Source organism: Haliotis rufescens, unplaced genomic scaffold (genome assembly GCF_023055435.1).
Source record: "Haliotis rufescens isolate VD_foot unplaced genomic scaffold, xgHalRufe1.0.p SCAF_7, whole genome shotgun sequence".
Lineage (NCBI taxonomy): Eukaryota > Metazoa > Mollusca > Gastropoda > Lepetellida > Haliotidae > Haliotis > Haliotis rufescens.
The window spans coordinates 7,517,213-7,538,518 of NW_025964361.1; the positions used below are offsets into that span (position 1 = coordinate 7,517,213).

At 42.6% G+C, this 21,306-nt stretch overlaps 1 protein-coding gene across 2 annotated transcripts in view; it reads left to right on the forward strand.

Moving 5' to 3' along the window:
- LOC124144481 (leucine--tRNA ligase, cytoplasmic-like) overlaps window positions 1-20,983 on the forward strand; it is a 45,774-nt gene extending 24,791 nt beyond the window's left edge. For both annotated transcript variants that reach the window (XM_046513893.2, XM_046513894.2), the window contains exons 18-31: window positions 546-684; window positions 2,479-2,694; window positions 3,381-3,438; window positions 5,358-5,421; window positions 6,394-6,583; window positions 7,328-7,418; window positions 9,804-9,944; window positions 13,435-13,575; window positions 14,531-14,629; window positions 14,709-14,816; window positions 16,549-16,653; window positions 17,576-17,671; window positions 18,173-18,308; window positions 20,098-20,983. In XM_046513893.2, coding sequence (XP_046369849.2) covers window positions 546-684; window positions 2,479-2,694; window positions 3,381-3,438; window positions 5,358-5,421; window positions 6,394-6,583; window positions 7,328-7,418; window positions 9,804-9,944; window positions 13,435-13,575; window positions 14,531-14,629; window positions 14,709-14,816; window positions 16,549-16,653; window positions 17,576-17,671; window positions 18,173-18,308; window positions 20,098-20,309 — 1,796 coding nt within the window. In that variant the 3' untranslated portion in view covers window positions 20,310-20,983. The remainder of the gene's footprint in view (window positions 1-545; window positions 685-2,478; window positions 2,695-3,380; window positions 3,439-5,357; window positions 5,422-6,393; window positions 6,584-7,327; window positions 7,419-9,803; window positions 9,945-13,434; window positions 13,576-14,530; window positions 14,630-14,708; window positions 14,817-16,548; window positions 16,654-17,575; window positions 17,672-18,172; window positions 18,309-20,097) is intronic.
- Window positions 20,984-21,306: the final 323 nt, after the last annotated feature.

Here is a 21,306-nt window from a genome sequence, read left to right on the forward strand (position 1 = left end):
GTGAAATTCAGAACATGAACCTGAGGAAAATCTAGACTTGCTTTATTTTGGGCTTTTGGAATACAGAAAAAAACTGGACATATAATCCAATGTCTAGCAGAACTGGAAATACAATTTTATTGGTAAATTATCACCTAGTGATGTTTTTTCTTAAGTTTCACAATTTTATTGGCATATTTATTATCACATGTTCATTCACCTGAAATCGCTGAAGGGATACAAGTAGATTTTTTGCTGCACATAATACTTGATTAATCTTTTTCTGCAATATGAATCATAAACAACTGCTATATTCTAATCTAATTTCAAACTCTGATATACAATGTGCAAGGCAAGGCATGGTGTAGATCATGTGAGGTAGCCGAGCATGTACTGTTGTGTTGGTCATGCTACAACTCTACCTTGGTGAAAGCTGACCGTCTATAATGCTCATCAATTATTTGGATCCCAAATGTAGTGTTGTAGGGGGTTGGGGGGCACTGTATCACAAAAACTTTCATGCTTAATGCTCTGACTGTGAGTGATAAGCACTGTTACGTCTCCAGGCTCCCGGATCCCATGGGACCAGGACTACCTGGTTGAGAGTTTGTCTGATTCAACAATCTACATGGCCTACTACACCGTGGCTCACCTCCTGCAGGCTGGAGTCTTCGATGGAAGCGTTATGGGGCCAGCCAACATTAGGTGAGGTTCTGAACTAGCCAGGTCCCCTGGGTGGGCGATGGAAGTGTTGTCTGGCGAGCCAGTATTAGGTGAGGCTCATTACTAGCCATGTCCCTAGGGTGGTGGTGGATGGAGGTGGTGGATGGAGGTGTTCTGGGCCAGCCAACATTAGGTGAGGTTCTGGACTAGCCAGGTCCCTAGGGTGGTGGTGGATGGAGGTGGAGGATGGAGGTGTTCTGGGCCAGCCAACATTAGGTGAGATTCTGAACTAGCCAGGTCCCAAGGGTGGGCGATGGAAGTGTTATTGGGCCAGCCAACATTAGGTGAGGCTCAGTACTAGCCAGGTTCCCAGGGTGGTGGTGGATGGAGATGTTCCGGGCCAGCCAACATTAGGTGAGGCTCAGTACTAGCCAGGTCCCCAGGGTGGTGGTGGATGGAGGTGTTCCGGGCCTGCCAACATTAGGGGAGGCTCAGTACTAGCCAGGTCCCCAGGGTGGTGGTGGATGGAGGTGTTCCGGGCCTGCCAACATTAGGGGAGGCTCAGTACTAGCCAGGTCCCCAGGGTGGTGGTGGATGGAGGTGTTCCGGGCCTGCCAACATTAGGGGAGGCTCAGTACTAGCCAGGTCCCCAGGGTGGTGGTGGATGGAGGTGTTCTGGGCCTGCCAACATTAGGTGAGGCTCAGTACTAGCCAGGTCCCCAGGGTTGTGGTGGATGGAGGTGTTCCGGGCCAGCCAACATTAGGTGAGGCTCAGTACTAGCCAGGTCCCCAGGGTGGTGGTGGATGGAGGTGTTCCGGGCCTGCCAACATTAGGGGAGGCTCAGTACTAGCCAGTTTAGGTGGTGGTGGATGGAGGTGTTCCGGGCCTGCCAACATTAGGGGAGGCTCAGTACTAGCCAGTTTAGGTGGTGATGGATGGAGGTGTTCCGGGCCTGCCAACATTAGGGGAGGCTCAGTACTAGCCAGGTCCCCAGGGTGGTGGTGGATGGAGGTGTTCCGGGCCAGCCAACATTAGGGGAGGCTCAGTACTAGCCAGGTCCCCAGGGTGGTGGTGGATGGAGGTGTTCCGGGCCAGCCAACATTAGGGGAGGCTCAGTACTAGCCAGGTCCCCAGGGTGGTGGTGGATGGAGGTGTTCCGGGCCAGCCAACATTAGGGGAGGCTCAGTACTAGCCAGGTTCCCAGGGTGGTGGTTGATGGAGGTGTTCTGGGCCAATGAACATTAGGTGAGGCTCAGTACTAGCCAGGTTCCCAGGGTGGTGGTGGATGGAGGTGTTCCGGGCCAGTCAACATTAGGGGAGGCTCAGTACTAGCCAGGTTCCCAGGGTGGTGGTTGATGGAGGTGTTCTGGGCCAGTCAACATTAGGGGAGGCTCAGTACTAGCCAGGTCCCCAGGGATTATGGTGGATGGAGGTGTTCCGGGCCAGCCAACATTAGGGGAGGCTCAGTACTAGCCAGGTCCCCAGGGTGGTGGTGGATGGAGGTGTTCTGGGCCAGTCAACATTAGGGGAGGCTCAGTACTAGCCAGGTCCCCAGGGTGGTGGTGGATGGAGGTGTTCCGGGCCAGTCAACATTAGGGGAGGATCAGTACTAGCCAGGTCCCCAGGGTGGTGGTGGATGGAGGTGTTCTGGGCCAGCCAACATCAAGTGAAGTCCATAACTACACAGGTGCTCTGGGAGGGGTGGTGGGTCTCTCTAAGTGCTGTGAAGGTAGCTTCTCTGTGGAAGTTGTGAAGTCAGTGTTTTTAATTATTACGCTTGGTCATTCATTTTTTCAACAGCTGCTAATTAGTGGGTGACTGTTTTTCTACGCTAGGGCTGAACAGCTGATTCCAGAGGTGTGGGACTATATCTTCTTCAAGGAAATGCCATTCCCACAGAAGGCTGGAATATCCAGGGCCATGCTGGACAAGATGAAAAATGAGTTCAACTATTGGTACCCTGTAGATGTCCGGATGTCAGGCAAAGATCTAATCCCCAACCATCTGACCTACTTCATCTACTGCCATTGTGCCATGTGGCCTGATGACAAGTGAGTAGCTGTGTCATGTGGCCTGATGACAAGTGTTTAGCTGTGTCATGTGGCCTGATGACAAGTGTTTAGCTGTGTCATGTGGCCTAATGACAAGTAAGTAGCTGTGTCATTTGGCCTGATGACAAGTGTTTAGCTGTGTCATTTGGCCTGATGACAAGTGTTTAGCTGTGTCATGTGGCCTGATGACAAGTAAGTAGCTGTGTCATTTGGCCTGATGACAAGTGTTTAGCTGTGTCATGTGGCCTGATGACAAGTAAGTAGAAAGGATGCACGGGAATCACGCATGCACGAATACAGTGTTAGTGATGGGCGTCTCAACGTGCGTGATTCCTGTGCACCCTTCCGAGTTGAGTTGATTGGTTCAACTGTGTCGCAGATGGCTGTTTAAATGAATGCTCGTTCCACCTGTGACGAACAGGTGTGGTTGTTGATGAAATATAGTGATAGCTAAATAGACAGATTTTTTATTCATGCACCGATTGTCTTTAAATGTAATATCCAGTTATGTATGACTGTTTAATAATCTCATACCAACTTTGACTGGAGTAGATCCGATATTTTTTCAGATATTGTAGTAAAACGTCGGTACCTTAAATTACCTTCCAGACTATAAACGATATGCTGTGGACCACATATTCATCATTTAATTTTTCCCAACAACAGACAATGTTCCTATGTTGCAGATCTAAATGGCCCAAGGGAGTGAGAGCTAATGGCCACATCCTGCTAAATTCTGAAAAGGTAAATCTGTGAAGAAACAAGTTTGTTTGTTGTTTAACGCCGCACTCAGCAATATTCCAGCTATATGATAGCGGTCTGTAAAATAATCGAGTCTGGATAGAACAATCCACAGGGCCCAGTTGGTGATGAAGTCAGTATAGTGTAAAACTCAGATCATTACGTTAGGGTGAGTGCTTAAGAGGAGGCCTGGTGGTTTAACATTGTAGCTTTTGATATAATTTCTCTGTAATTTCATTCTTCGTAATCTAATTATAATCAGGTCTTATACTCCGATACAATACCTCTCTGCAATAAGTTCCCAGGACTCCTCAAGTCCATTGTGGGGGCACGGGTGGCCCAGTCGTCTGAGGCGCCGCGATTCTCTGTGCAGAGTTGCGTCCCTTGGGCACGCCAGAAACCTATGATTGTGGGTTCAAATCCCGGTTCACCCCGATTATGTTTCAAGGTTTGTCAGCACCATACCCGTGCTCGTGGGTTTCACCGAAGTGGTAAACGTCTGACACCTGCAACACTTCTGGCTTTCCTCCAACATTAAGCTGACACCCTGCGATATAACTGGAATACTGTTAAAAGCGGTGTTAAGCCCAACTCACTCACTCAAGTCCATTGTGTGTATCGTTAGTTGAGCTTTCTTTCTAATCAGCCAATCATCATAAAGGCTTCTAAATTATCAAGTGAAGCATCCATCATATCTCATTTCTGTATCTCCAGAACTAACTTAAACAACTCATTCTGACAGTAGAATTGACATCATATTGTTGTGGATATTTCATACATCCTGTTGTTTTCTGAGTGCTGTGGCATCGTAGCCAAAAAAGTACCTTCAAAGGAATATTTGTGTCCTGCGTAGGTTTTCATTTTGTACAAATTGAAATTTTCTTGGTAAGAATAAGAAGCAGAATGATTTTAGAAAGCAGCCTTCTGTCAGATTGGGTGGTCAATTTCTGTTAGTGTTCCCCTGACCCGACCATCTATGAAGGTATCTGCAGAGAGGGATAATATTGAAGTACCACGTCCGTCTTTAATGAAGGAGATAGCTATTTCCGTATGACCATGATGGCTGTTGTGATGTCTTCAGCCTCTAGTAAACAATATCATGAGTCCTTAGGTTTTTAATGCATGGTTGTTCAGGAACAGGGGCACGGGTCGCCCAGTCACCTGAGGAGCCGCAATCTCATAAAAATCAGACCTCAGTTCTCACTACCGCTAAACCAAGATCTGAGGACATCCCATTAGGGGTCAAGTCAAACGACCTCTCATCCGACCAATCAGAGCTTTGCTTACCAGATTATGAAAGTGACAGTCTGAATGTGATTTCTTATCGTGCAACCTCGAAAATTTTAACACGGGGTATTCTGAACGATAGTCACGGGTTTAACGACTGAATCCATACAATTTAGACCATCTATTAGCCATTCCAGAATATTCTTTTGTTAAAATTTTTAATTGAGAATTTGTCAAATATGTTTCGAAGCATTGTCACCAATTTGAAATTAGTGCTGTAAATCACGAGAAAGCTGCCTTCTGATTGGCTAATGTCAACTTCATTGGTCGGTCAAAGTTCGTGCAAGACGGTCTGACGTGCCCTCAGATCAATGTTTTGCGGTAGCAAGAACTAAGACCTGATTTTAATGAGATTGAAGGAGCTGCAATTCACTGTGCAAAGTTGCATCCCTTGGACCTGCCGGAAACCTATGATCGTTGGTTCGAATCCCGGTTCACCTGATTATATTTCGAGATTTGTCAGGACCATACCAAGTGGTAAAGTGGTAAAAGTGGTGTTTAAGACTGCATCAAGCTGACATGCAGTATTATAACTGGAACACTGTTGAAAGTGGCGGTAAACCCATCTCTCTCAATCACTGTTCAGTAACAATGTTCAGGGAAACAATGTTTCATATTGACCAATGTCGTTGCAGATGTCCAAGTCCACGGGGAACTTCATGAGCCTTGACGATGCACTGGCCAAGTTCTCAGCTGATGGTATGTTGTGAGTTGTTGCATCGCTAGGGTTGCCAGGATCCTATAATTCTGAGTTTGAATCCCAGATTTAATCCTGATGGGGCTTGGTTGATCAGCACCATTCAGATTCTAGTGGGCTTCATCAAAGTGGAAACCTTGCCTGGCAGACTGGCACTGGTCCAAATCTGTGTTTGCAGCAGGCTGGTTCGTGATCAACTACAAGGGAGACAACTTTCCTAAGGGACAAGACCGCCTCCGTGGTCTAGTGGTAGAGCGTCCGCCCGGAGAGCGGAAGGTCCGGGGTTCAATCCCCGGGCGCGTCATACCAAAAGACGTTAAAAGATGGTACTTGTTACCCTGTCTGGCGTTCGGCATTAAGGGGCTAAAACAAGGACTGGTCGGCTCATAGTCAGTATACTGTGTCTGAGTGGGGTATTCATGTTAACTGCGGCATGGTATCTCAGTGAGCTAGCACTATAAATCGGCATCAGTCCGGTCTAGTACAAGCAGCCACACAAACACACACACACACGTACATGAATGTCGCTATATAAGTGCAATAATCTTGGACGTGACGTTAAACCCAATTTCACCTCACCTCCTAAGGGACAGGTGGGAGTGGGTCAAAGGTTTTGGATGGACTAATGTAAAGAAAATAATATTATAAAATGTCCATTTTTTCATAACCCTACCCAAATATGTGTATCGTTTATTAAATCCCTACCCCAGGGACTGTCATATCTATGGATGGCCCGCCTCTGGTTCCCCTCCCCCCACCTACATTAAATGACCGGTCCCTAAACTTTCAGAAATTGGCTTTGCTATAGATCTTGAAGATGACCCTATGCCTTCTACACCATTTTAAATTGGCCCTGTGTTATATAGTTGCAATGTTTGGAGTCAAGTTGGTTTTTTCCACAAGGAAATTTTATTTCTTGATGTTATGAATGTTATTGTGTGCAAGAGTCAGTGCTTTATGACTGTTCTGTCCAGGCACAAGACTGTCGCTAGCAGATGCTGGAGATTCTGTAGAAGATGCCAACTTCGTGGAGAAAATGGCAGACGCTGGCGTCCTGCGTCTGTACACCCTCCTGGAGTGGGTGAAGGAGATTCTAGCCAATCAGGACACACTGAGGAAAGGCCCACCGAGTGCCTATACTTTCAACGACAAAGTATTTATCAGGTATTTGGGGGGAGGGTTTAAGCACATTCTCCTTTGTAGCAAGCATGTAAACATAATGACTATGTAGACATCAAATGTCCTTGTAGTTTAAATCAAAGACACATTCCTATTGTGTTTCATGTCATGTACTTCATAGATATTACAGATAATTCCAACGGACTGTTTGGTGACATGACGCATTATTACTTAAGGTGATTCTTAAGTAAGCTTTCAAAGAGTCAAGAGAAATTCCCTGATCTGGTTTTCATGCAAGGGAATGAACTTACAATAAAAATCCAGTTTCCACCCTTGCCGAACTAGGCTGGAATTTTGTGGCTCAATCGTAGTGCCACCAGTGGTGATTATGAGTTTGTCCCTTCTATGGCCCTCCAAATGACCAATCAGGTTCCACCTCGCATATCTTTGCATTTGCTTCTAACAAATTAGCAGCATGCAGGAAAGACAATCAGATCTGGTTAAATGAAGAAACATTTTAGATTCTCTCGATGACCGTTAATGGTACATATGCTTTGCAAATTCTGCAAGGGATCAAAATCTGCATGGCAGTGACCGTGTTGTTTATGAACAGGATGTTGATTTTGTTACATGATTTTGATTGGACTATGCATAGAATTGTTTGGCCAGTCAAAATACAACTCCAAAATTCCAGCCTAGTAAACTATAAACCTGACCTTTGAAGTCTCCCTTTTGTATACTCCCTTGCCTCAAGAAGATGGTTTTCATGCCACATCTTTCCTTCTTCAGTGAAATGAACAAGGCCATAGCTGAGACGAAAGCTAACTATGATGCCTACCTGTTCAAAGATGCTCTCAGGACAGGCTTCTTTGAGATCCAGGTAAACTTGTGTTAAATTGTTGTGTCTTTTGCTGCTACATAGTGTTTAAGTAGCATTAGGCTCAGCTTAACATCTTAATATCTGCTTAACACTGCTTGAGGAGAGATTACCTACTGCGTGGTGGTTGTACATGTGTTGTAGTAGAGTGAGTGAGTTGGGTTTAATGCCACTTTTAACAGTATTCCAGTTATATCACGGCGTGTCAGCTTAATGTGGGAGGAAAGCCCTAAGTGATGCAGGTCTCAGATGTTTACCACTTCGGTCAAACCCACGAGCACGGGTATGGTGCTGACAAACCTAGAAACATAATCGAGGCGAACCGAGATTGGAACCCACAATCAAAGGTTTCTGGCATGCCCAAGGGATGCAACTCTGCACAGAGAATCGTGGCACCTCAGACGACTGGGCCATCGGTGCCCCCTGTTGTAGTAGATAATATAAGAGCTTCACGATAAGTCGTAATGAGCAACAAAGAACGAGGCATGGTTTATTTCACGATAAAACAGAACAATGTCATGACGTCATTTCTGGAAATTCAAACATACACTCGCAATGTGATAATGTCATATATTTGACGACGTTATATTTGAGAAGGAAGTGTCTAGTAAGTTGTAGCTGGGGAACGCAGATCATTGCAGTGGCCGAACAATCCCATCCAAAAGTAAGAGAGAATTGACAATCGGTATTATGAGAAAAGATTGACTTGACTAACATTGCCGAGGTCGGATTCTATTCAGGGAGTCATCATTATTAAAATTAAGGTGACTTTTTTTTAAGGCTTTCACACTTTATCAACATCCTTAAGGAGGCTGTACATAATGTGGATATCTTATAAATATCAACTACTCGTGGTCGTTGTTTATCGTACAATAAAACACTGCAGGGAGAATTCTGCAGTGTTTTATTGTACAATAAACAATGACAATGAGTTGTATATTTTTTATATGAAATATCAACATAATGCAAGTATAGGGATCAATGTCACTGAACCAACAAGGCTAAATCTGCATGTTTGTCTTTCTTGATTTCTATGTAACCTGGAATTTGTCTAAACTGGAATTGTGTGGTAACAAAAGTTTATTATGGTTTAGATTGCCATCTGGATTAGATGATTGATGAATAGTTTAACATTCAAGCATGTAAGTTTAGTCTCGTATTAGCAGTGTCCAGTTTTGTCAGATTCCACTGTATGGGTGGTTGAGTGAAAATATAATGTAATGAAAGAGACTCTGTAGATTGCTAAGTCCAAGAGTTACTTCCCTTTCTATGTCAATCTGGGGCATGGCTGGCCCAGTCATCTGAGGCGCCTCAGTTCCCTGTGCAGAGTTCCGTCCCTTGGGCACACCAGAAACCTATGCTCGAGGGTTCGAATCCCAGTTCAACCAGATTATGTTTCTAGGTTTGTCGGCACCATACTTGTGTTCATGGATTTCACCTTAATGGTTAATGTCTGAGACCCGCATCACTTCGGGCTTCCCTCCGACATCAAGCTGACACGCCGTGATATGACTGGAATACTTTTCAAAGCGGTGTTGAAGCCAACTCACTCACTCCATGGCAATCTAATTGGAGTTTCTTTTCATGATTTGTTAACATGCTCAGAAATCATATTAGTCGACATATTTGCAAACCAAGTAGAAGAATCAATTCCCCATGGGGATTTGGGGGGTAGGTAGGTCCCTAGAACATTGTAAATGAATTGAGTAGTCAACATAGATTAGCAGGCTAATTTTGTTTAGTGAAAAAAATGAGTTTGCAAACAAGCAACAGAGCTACAGATAAGCTGCGAATTTGCGTAAAATACCCCCCAAAATATTCAAAACCCAATTACTTTATATTAACTTGGGTACAGAAACGTATACATTAAATGAAAACCTCAAATGTCTAAAAACAGCATGCGAAAATACCCATAGATGCTTTTTCAGCATGCGTAGAACAGATCTAATTTCCGAAACACAATCACAAGCTAATTTAAGTCAAGCCTTTAGTTAGAACCCTTGCATACATCTAAAATATTATTAATTTTTTTTTGAAATCTCAAAATGTTAGCTCATTTGGGGAAAAACCCAATAGAGTGATTGGTTACCCAATGAAAATTGTGATAATAGAAACCTTCGAGTAAAAACTCAATTGCTAAAATGTATATTTTGAAAAAAATAATTAATTTGAAACATGGGCATGAAATAATAGTCGTGTTGTTATTATTACATGCCCATGTTTCAAATTAAAATTATTGTTTCTAAAAATACATTGACAAGTTCCTGTCATGAATATAAATCTCCAAGTTGATTGCTTGTTTGCAAACACATTATTTCACTAATAATAATAATAATAATATTATTATTATTATTTTTTGTCTTCATATTCACTGTCATATTCATTCAGGCAGTCCGTGACAAGTACCGGGAGGTGGAGATGGAGGGGATGCACCGTGACCTAGTGCTGCGCTTCATCGAGGTGCAGGTGCTCATGCTGTCCCCCATCTGCCCCCATCTCAGTGAACACATCTGGGGGCTGCTGGGCAAGGTCAGTACCAGGGGTGCAACAGGAGGGTCGGTCATTCTGTTACATATATGTAGGTCCTGCTAGAGCCTTGGTCACACAGTATGTGGTATGGTGGCAGTCTGTCTATTTATTTTAAAATACCTGAATTCTGCCTGATATCTCATCTGACTGGAGATTTGGGGTAGGAATTTCTCCACAGGAAGCTATGCTTGGTGATGTAATGCACCAGAAGGTCAGGTGACTTGGTTCATTGCATAGGGAGTTCATGGCATGCCATGTATCGAGAGTCCTTTGACAACAAGGAAAGTCTTGCAACAAGGAAAGCACAGTTTTATTTTGTGGACCAACAACAAACAAATAAACAGAAGCATATTTCTTTTATTCGCTTCCACAGGGTGTCAAAGCAACCAGTGCATGATTATCCCCCGCCGCGCGAAAGCGCGAAGCGGGGGATATAGTATTCACGACCGTCCATCCGTACGTCCCACCTGTTTGTTGCCGCGATATCTGAAGAACTAAACACTGGATTGTCTTCATATTTGGAACTATGGTGTATATACAGACTCCGCAGACACCAGTCGGTTTTGGTGACCTTGATCCCATTTTCAAGGTCACAGCAGACAAATCTGCTTTTAGAGTTGGAAAACGGTGTTGCCGCGATATCTGAAGAACTAAACACTGGATTGTCTTCATATTTGGAACTATGGTGTATATACAGACTCCGCAGACACCAGTCGGTTTTGGTGACCTTGATCCCATTTTCAAGGTCACAGCAGACAAATCTGCTTTTAGAGTTGGAAAACGGTGTTGCCGCGATATCTCAAGAACTAATCACTGGATAGTCTTCATATTTGGAACTATAGTGTATATACAGACTCCGCAGACACCAGTCGGTTTTGGTGACCTTGATCCCATTTTCAAGGTCACAGCAGGCAAATCTGCTTTTAGAGTTGGAAAACGGTGTTGCCACAATATCTCAAGAACTAAACCTCTCGATTGTCTTCATATTTGGAGTATATACAGACACCGCAGACACCAGTCGGTTTTGGTGACCTTGACCCCATTTTCAAGGTCACAGCAGGCAAATCTGCTTTTGGAGTTAGAAAACGGTGTTGCCGCGATATCTCAAGAACTAATCGCTGGATTGTCTTCATATTTGGAACTATAGTGTATATACAGACACCGCATACACCTGTCAGATTTGGTGACCTTGACCCAATTTTCAAGGTCACAGCAGGCAAATCTGTTTTTGGAGTTTGAAAACGGTGTTGCCACAATATCTCAAGAACTAATCGCTGGATTGTCTTCATATTTGGTACTATGGTGTATATGGCGGGGGATATTTCGTCACTCTGTGACAAATACTTGTTAAATATATGATCTCACATCCTGTTTCGTTATTTACACATTGGTTTCAGTGTCAATAGACGAATCAGGAAAGTTCACAAACCTGACACTAGGCTCATCACCTTGCTTACATGACACTGAGTGGTCCAGACATAAGCCAGCCAGTCTGGGCCTAGATTTTCGAAACGATCTTAGCCCTAAAATTATCGTAAAGTTATCGTAAGGAAATCATAAGCTATCGTAGCCTATTTTCGAAACTATTGTAGCCCTAGGATATCTTAAGTTTGTTGTAAATCTAAGATAGCCCTATACCTGTCGTAGGTTTATTTTATCTTCATCCAAGATGGCGGCATATTTTGCTCTGGACATTTTTCATGATGAAGATGACAATGATTGGATGACAAGACCGAGTATATTCTGAGACAGATCTCGTCGCCTCGATACGCTTGACAACTTTGAGCTATTCTCCCGCTACAGATAGGTGTCGTAGCTCTGAGCGATCTGCGACGGGTTTACGATTGTTTCGAAAATCTATCTTATCTTAGCCTTAAGATATCTTATCTTTGAACGTAAGTAGTTAAGATTTATCTTAGCTAAGATCGTTTCGAAAATCTAGGCCCTGTACTGTTAGATAAACACACGACTCCAACCTTCCTTGTCAACTACATGCATTTATTGTTTCACAATCACTGACTGACACCGAGTTATTACATCAAGATGCTTCCTGCGTATTAATAATTACTCATGTAAAGTTTACTTTGATCTTTTGGTAATTTGGCAAAACTTTCCAGATTATCACCAATAACAGACTTAATTTAGGTCGTCTGATATATGTGTAATATACCATACAAAAAGTGGACCGTCTCCGTGGTCTAGTGGTAGAGCGCCCTCCCGGCCGCGTCATACCAAAAGACATTCAAAGATGGCACTTATTACCCTGTCTGGCGCTCGGCATTAAGGGGCTTAAACAAGGACTGGTCGGCTCGGAGTCAGTATACTGTGTCTGAGTGGGGTATCCATGTTAAACTGCGGCATGGTATCTCAGTGAGCTAGCACTATAAATCGGCATCAGTCCGGACCAGTACAAGCAGCCACACATTCACATACATGCACGTCGCTATATAAGTGCAATAATCTTGGACGTGATGTTAAACCCCATTTCACCTCATCAACTACAAAAAGTGAATAAGGTCCCATTGTATGAGAAGTTATGCATTGCTTACATCAAAAGTAAATGAGAGTAGCATCACAGTATTACTGTATGACATCAATGGAGTATCGCTGCACGTTAGAAATCGATACTTTTTTAAAAATTTCCTAATTAGTTAAATTGTGCACACTATCATTGATATGATGATTTCTTATACATGGACGGTTTTTTTATATGTTAAAATACTATCAATTGCACACTTATGCAAAACTGTTAGTGCAGTTAACGTTTGCCACATATGCCTTCAAAGTGTGAATTTGGAGTTGTAGTTTACATCTTCCCGAGGCAAACATGTCCACTAGCTTATATCAAAGCCGAGTTGCTACCCTTGCCACATCAAGGCCACTTTTCTTGGCTCAACCCTGGCGCCACCTCGCGTAGATCACGAGTTGTGCCCCTTGTAATGAAAACGTGATATCCAATCAGATCGCTGTTCTTGTCTTGTGTGGTTTCATAATGTTGGTGACTAGTCGATCAGATTACGAAAACATTGGCGATTTCATCCCATAAAACAAAGATATGCAGTCCCTGAGATCAAAATTCTAGTAGACGCTCTTGCCTCGAGCAGATGATTAGAATGCAGACTAAACCCCCTTCTTTCTTTATATGGACAAATCGGCTCCGGGATGTGAATGGATCAATCCCCGGCCGCATCATACCAAAAGACATTAAAAGATGGTACTTGCTGTAACTCTGTCTGGCGCTCGGCATTAAGGGGCTAAAACAAGGACTGGTCGGCTCGGAGTCATTCTACTGTGTCTGAGTGGGGTATTCATGTTCAACTGTGGCATGGTATCTCAGTGGCTAGCACTATAAAGTGGGCATAAGTCCAGACTAGTACAAACACGCATGCATATTGCTAGATTTTAGAAATACATTAATTAGGAAAAGTTCAATGTTAAATACAGACAAGCAAACATTTTTCACTCACTCACTGTGTGTTGTGTTTCCCAGCCTGACAGCATCATGAAGGCTGCATGGCCAGCTGGGGGACCGATTGATGAGAAGCTGGTCCAGGCGTCCGAGTACATCACTGATGCTGCCCACGAGTTCCGCATCCGTCTCAAGGCATACTCCGCTGCAGGCAAGGGGAAGGTAGGTGCTGAAAGGCTGTAGATAACCTGTACTAGACAGCTTATTTCATAAATCTGACAGGATAGTATGTTTATGGGGGCTGGGACGAGTCCAAATTTACTGCCAGGGTACATGACCCTACTATTGGCCGACCCTACCCGCATACCCACTGTAGCGTCAAGCGTTGGGTACAAAATGTGCGATTAGGAGTTGTTTTACTGGACTCATGGCTGCAGATAAGCAGCGATTTTGCGTAAAATATTTAAAACCCAATTACTTTCAGTTAACTTTCGTACAGAAACACGTGCATTAAATGAAAACTCAAATGTATAAAAACAGCTCACGTAAATTCCCAATGAAGCTTTTTGATCATGCAAACAAAGGAGCTAATTTCCAAAACACAATTACCAGCTAATTTACTTTCTGAATATTAATTTGGAACAGTTATTTACATCTAAAACATTATTTCATACTTTTTTTAAATCTTAAAATGTTCACTAATTTTGGGAAAAACCCAAATGAGTGATGAATAGATGAGTGAAAATATATTGGTTTCCCTCATGAAAAATGTAATAACCCAATAACATTGAAACCCTAGAGGAAAAAACTCAATTGTTCAAAAAGTTATCTGGAGCTCTGGGACTACTGGCAAAAAGTATTTAGGTTCATCTATAAAACGATCTGGTCATGCATACGCTGAAGTTGACTGAAGCTGTAGCTTTATATGTTTTGAGTAAAGTCAGAAGGAATAAGCATCTTGTCAGAAACATGAGTGACTTGTAGTGTAACCATGGAGTTGTAGTATTGAAATTTTTCACATTAAACGATATATCACATGACTATCCATGTGTCTGGGTAGTCATGTGAGTACCCGGGTCCTACTTAGTACCCACCTGACCCGAGCACCCGAGATACCCGTCCCAGCCCTCATGTTTATGTCAACTAACAAATTTCACCAGCTACTGCTCACTTCCAGAAAGCTCCACCGGCTCCCAGTCAGGCCACCGTGTGGATAGCGAAGACGTTCCCGCCATGGCAGAGTGCCGTCCTCACCAAGCTGAAAGAACTGCACAAGGTGAGGATACGACTCTTTTCCCTTGCATGATCAATTGTATCAGTTGATGTGTACTCACACCAAGATGGTATACTTTCAGCCGGAGACAGGTCTGCCTGAAAACAAGGTGATCGCCACGGAACTTAAGGACAGGCCCGAGCTGAAGAAATACATGAAAAAACTAATGCCTTTTGTGCAACTAGTGAAGGTAAGCTGACATGGTATTTATTTACAGGTAACCTTACTTGATATAGCTTGAACATTGACACCATCACAAATCAGATTGATACAGACACCATAGCATCCCATTTTGATATGAAAACACCCTGACATGGTATATCATACTGATGTATAGCCTCCCTGAGATGGTATATCATACTGATGTAAAGACACCCTGACATGGTATATCATACTGATGTATGGACACCTTGACATGGTATATCATACTGATGTATGGACACCTTGACATGGTATATCATACTGATGTATAGCCACCCTGACATGGTATATCATACTGATGTATAGACACCTTGACATGGTATAGCATACTGATGTATAGACACCTTGACATGGTATATCATACTGATGTATGGACACCCTGACATGGTATATCATACTGATGTATAGCCACCCTGACATGGTATATCATACTGATGTATAGCCACCTTGACATGGTATATCATACTGATGTATAGCCACCTTGACATGGTATATCATACTGATATATAGACACCTTGACATGGTATATCATACTGATGTATAGCCACCCTTACATGGTATATCATACTGATGTAAAGCCACCCTGACATGGTATATCATACTGATGTATAGACACCTTGACATGGTATATCATACTGATATATAGACACCTTGACATGGTATATCATACAGATGTATAGCCACCTTGACATGGTATATCATACTGATGTATAGACACCTTGACATGGTATATCATACTGATGTAAAGACACCTTGACATGGTATAGCATACTGATGTATAGACACCTTGACATGGTATATCATACTGATGTATGGACACCCTGACATGGTATATCATACTGATGTATAGCCACCCTGACATGGTATATCATACTGATGTATAGCCACCTTGACATGGTATATCATACTGATGTATAGCCACCTTGACATGGTATATCATACTGATATATAGACACCTTGACATGGTATATCATACTGATGTATAGCCACCCTTACATGGTATATCATACTGATGTAAAGCCACCCTGACATGGTATATCATACTGATGTATAGACACCTTGACATGGTATATCATACTGATATATAGACACCTTGACATGGTATATCATACAGATGTATAGACACCTTGACATGGTATATCATACTGATGTATAGACACCTTGACATGGTATATCATACTGATGTAAAGACACACTGACATGGTATATCATACTGATGTATAGACACCTTGACATGGTATATCATACTGATATATAGACACCTTGACATGGTATATCATACTGATGTATAGACACCTTGACATGGTATATCATACTGATATATAGACACCTTGACATGGTATATCATACTGATATATAGACACCTTGACATGGTATATCATACTGATGTATTGCCACCCTGACATGGTATATCATACTGATGTATAGCCACCCTGACATGGTATATCATACTGATGTATAGCCACCTTGACATGGTATATCATACTGATGTATAGACACCTTGACATGGTATATCATACTGATGTATGGACACCCTGACATGGTATATCATACAGACCATGAGACCAAGTTTATCATATTGGTTTATCGCATCAAAACATGATCCATTTTTTTAATAATAACGATGTTAGTTTTGCTTGCTTTGTTCAGTATATTCAGCATTGATAGACACAATATCATTTGGTTTTCATGAGATTATTATTTCTGAATCTGTTTGACAGGAAAATTTTGCCAAACAAGGCATGAAAGCTCTGGCCCTGACCATGGACTATGATGAGACAGAAATACTGAAGACAAGTCTGAAGTACTTAACATATACACTGGAGGTGAGTGATGTTACGTATTTGACGTAATAAGCGCCCCGCTCTAATAAGCGCTCGCGGCGATTCTGTTTCAATTTTGATAAATTTAAGGAACCATGGTGCAACCTAGTTTTGTCTTGTGTAACTAGGTTTTTATGTCAACATGCATCTGGTGAATGATAAATCAAGTTCCTTAAATCGAGCCCTGTTTAGTATGATCACTTGCCCCAAGCTAAAACTAAAATACACTGAACATATATTCAAAATATATTATCTGGCTTGTAGACGAATATATTTGAAGCTACTTGATACGCAGTCATACATATTTATGGGACCGGTGCAGATTCGGGATAGAATACATCTTCAGCAACCCATGCTTGCCGTAAAAGGTGACTATGCTTGTCGTAAGAGGCACCTAATGGGATCGGGTAGACAAGCTCGCCGACTTGGTTGATCCATGTCATTGTATACCAATTGCATGGATCGATGCTCATGATGTCAATCACTGGATTGTCTTGTTCAGACATGATTATTTACAGACCGCTGTCATGTAGGTGGAATATTGCTGAGTGCGGCGTTAAACAACAAACGATTTGTAGAAACTAATCCATGGCTGTAACAATTGAAATTTAAGATGTCATATGTCATTGTTTGGGCTATTTGTATCTTTCCATGGTACATGTTACTGATTCTCATTACATGTCAAGTGTATATTTAAGTAGAATGACATATCTCATTATAAAAAGTTGAGTTGTATATTATGCTTCTGACATCCATGTTATTCGAATTTAGTTTTAGGTAATTCATGAGACAGGGCCGCCTCGACTTCCAAAATTAATTCATTCGTGGCATTAATCTGTAATATCTCATAGCCAATTCTCTTGATATTCAAGACATGGTGTAAGTCCTATTGAGTTTAATGAATCTCTCCCTGCTCTGTCTGTAGCTGGAGAGGATTGACATCAGGTTTTCTGAGGATGCGAATGAAAAGGTTCAACAAGACTGCTGCCCAGGAAAGCCTTTCATTACGTACAGAACAGAGGTAAGTGTACCAGAAACCTGTCTTGGGATTTGTCCCATCATTGAAGCCACCGCAGGGGTTCCAGGTCGGAATAGGTCCTTATGTGGGGGCAAAGGTGGCCCAGTTGTCTATAACGCTGCAATTCACTATGCAGAGTTGCATCCCTTGGAAACGCCAGTAACCTGATTCGCCCCGATGATGTTTTGGTTTGTCAGCACCATACCCGTGCTTGTGGGTTTCACCGAAGTGGTAAATGTCTGAGAAGTGCATCACTTCGGGCTTTCCTCCCACATTAAGCTGACATGCCGTGATATGACTGGAATACTGTTCAAAGCGGCGTGTAACCCAACTTGTTGAAGGAGCCAGCCAATGGGGATTGGGTGGCCATGCTGTGACTTGACACATTGCTGAAATATTGCTGACTAGGATGTTCAAATTAGAGAATTGCTTCCTTGTTGCTGATTGCTGAATTGATATTGTAAAAAAAACCAGTTTTATCAAAATTTGTTTGTCATTTTTCAGCCAAATGTCCCTTTAAAGTTGCTAAATCCTGAGCCCTACAGTGGCCTGTTCGAGACTTCAGTGCCAGTGTTCCAGGGGGATACATCTCAGCAAATTCTCAACCGCCTCAACAAGATGGAGAGGTCAAAGATCAAAGGTGAGTAAGGACCTTAGAGATATCTTTAAGTAGTAACATTAGCGGACATACAAGACGTGTGATACTGGTGAATCTGTGGGCATCTTCCCGAGGCAAGAGAGGTAACTGACTTTAAAAATCCAGTTTCCACCCTTGCCGAACTAGGCTAGAATTCCTGGGCTCTATCGTAGCGCCACCAGTGGCTATTATGAGTTCTGAGCCTCTTCTTTAGACCAATCAGATTCCACCTCTCGTATCACTTGCATTTGCTTGAAACAAAACAGTGGTGCCCAGTCAAGACGATCTGATCGATAATCAAGGTCTATGTTGTGATAAAACAGGTCTTACATCGCGCAATGCGTGAGCACCTTGATTAAAAACATGAAAAGATTAGGAAAATATCTGCTGACAACAAGTTGGCAGTGCACATGCTTTGCAAATCCTGCAATCGACCGAAATCTGCAGGACAGTTTACGAACCGGATTATGATTTCGATGAATGATTTCGATTGCACTATGCATAGACTTGTTAGTCCAGCCAAAATGTAACTCCATAATACCAGCCTAGTTCGGCAAGGGTGGAAACTGGACTTTTTTAGTCAGTTAACTCCCTTGCCTTGGGAAGATCTGTGCGCTGAAAGGTGTCCCAGTCAGATAGCATGAGTAGAGACGTGGGGCTGATGTGGGCACAATGTTTGGATTGTTTGGGAATGTGTGATCAGCAGAAAGGTCTAACTCTCAGCTGGATATGGTTTCCTTTTTTCCCAATCCACTTGCATAAAGACTCAGGTTAGAATAGGTCTTCAGCAACCCATGCTTGGCATAAGAGGCGTCTATGGGGATTGGGTGGTCAGACTCGAATTGGTTGATGCATGTCATCATATCCTAATTGTGTAGGTCGATGCTCATGATGTCAATCACTGAATTGTCTGGTCCAGACTCGATTATCCACATCATGTTATTATATAGCTGGAACATTGCTATGCAAGTTAAACATCAAATAAACAGTAAGTTGATGTCATATTTGGGAGTTTCGATAGTCATAGTGCTAGAATTGGTTCATGCAAGTGGACCAAAAGAGTGGACTGGTGCTGCCAGAGAAAAGGAATTTATTCAGACCCCAAACCATCCAACTTAGAAATTTGTTCCTGCATCAAAGATTTCCAAGGAACTTGATTTAAGTTGCACCAGGTGCATGTTTACTTGCACCTGACAAAACCAGGTTGCATCCTGGTCTCAGATGCATAAACTAGTCTAAATAAATAAATCTCAAATCTCTGATGACTGTTTCATGATTAATGACAAAGCTGTAAAACATAATAGGAACATGTGCAACTAATCTTTAAGTACCCACATTTTGATGATGTGGGGCCCAACAAAACCTGACAAACTACACATAACATTGTGATTAGTATTGAGTGTGTTCAGAGATTGTAGTTGTGTGGAAAAGCATTTGAAATTTTTTGACATGCACTATAGGCATAAGCATGATAAGTATTTGGTATGCACTTTTAAATAATAGGTGAAATAGGTGGATCCAGAGCTGGATCCAGGGGGTCAGGATCCCCCGCTTTTGAAAACAAAATGTAGTATGTTGTAGGCAGTAAAATTATCTGAGAGGATTTTTATATTTTGGACCCCTCTCTTTTAAAAATTCTGGATCAGCCCTTAGGTTGTATTGGCGCATGTTTTATATTGCTAAATCGAGCCCTGTGTTTCCAATAGTGATGCTCACCCACACATAGCTCAGTGAAGGTGTTGGTGGCACTGTTGATGGGCAGCAACATTGACTCCCTCCCACACTGTTTCAGACCTGTCTTCTGTGGTGATGCTGAGGTACGAGGACCCAGTGGTGGGGCCCAGACAGCTCCCGGACATGAACAATCTCAAGAAAGGACTTGTTCCTGTTGGCAACTCCTCTGTGTTCAGCATCAATGTGGAGAGGAATGAAGTGACTGTGGCCGAGGGAGGCAAAACACACAACGTAGGACAGCGGCTGGTGTATATGCTCAAATCCAACTAACTGGAACAGGATTGAAGAGGAGATCACAGATCACAGGAGGAGATGACCAGTGTCTCAGTATCACATCTTGACATCATGCAACTATTTATTTTTCTAAAATGTGTTGTTGGTCTTAGTGCACAGCCTGTTATCATAATGGAATCACCATTTATTATTCCGGGGGAGAGGTTGCTGAGATATTTATAGAGACAGTATTTATCGATCACTGTTTCAAGAAGATTGGTCGCCAGGAGGCAGTAGGGTAGCCCACTGGTTACAGTGCCAAGTCCTATGGAAGGCCTGGGTTTGATTCCTCATATGGGTAGTGTGTGAACTCATTTCTCATGTCCCTTTTGTGATATTGCAGTATTGATGGAAGCTGATCTTGATTCTATTGTCTGTACTTATACCTCCTTTTGTAGAATTTGCCTGAATGTTCACATTGCACCAATATAAAGCTGATTTATCATTTACAGAGTTTCCATGAAAGATGCAGGAATGGGCCCAAATGTTTTAACGAATCTGCATCAGATAATAGAGGAGTTAAAAGAAATAAAGAATAAAAGAATTGTCAGATGGCTGTCACTGTCAGGACCATCCGTTTTCAGAACCTGCATTTCCTTACTTGATGCTTGAAGTAAACAGTTAAAATATTTTGAATTTAAAGAATAAAAATGAAAATTATTATTTCTTAATATTTGTTTTGTCATACATTACTTACACTAAGTGGGGCGGTCGGGTAGCCTGGTGGTTAAAGCGTTCGCTCGTCACGCCGAAGACGCCCGACGGGTACAATGTGTGAAGCCCATTTCTAGTGTCCCCAAAGTAGATTTACTGCAGACCATTATTGCCGACCCATATGAAATGTAAAATACTGACCTGAGATCTACCACGGCTGGCCCACAGGCAGGCATTTATTTTGAACACTGATCTCAAGGGCATTTGGCTGCCACAGGGTGTCAATCCTTATCCCCCGTGCCTTTTCCGACTACCTGACATTGTGTGAAATGTTGTCCAG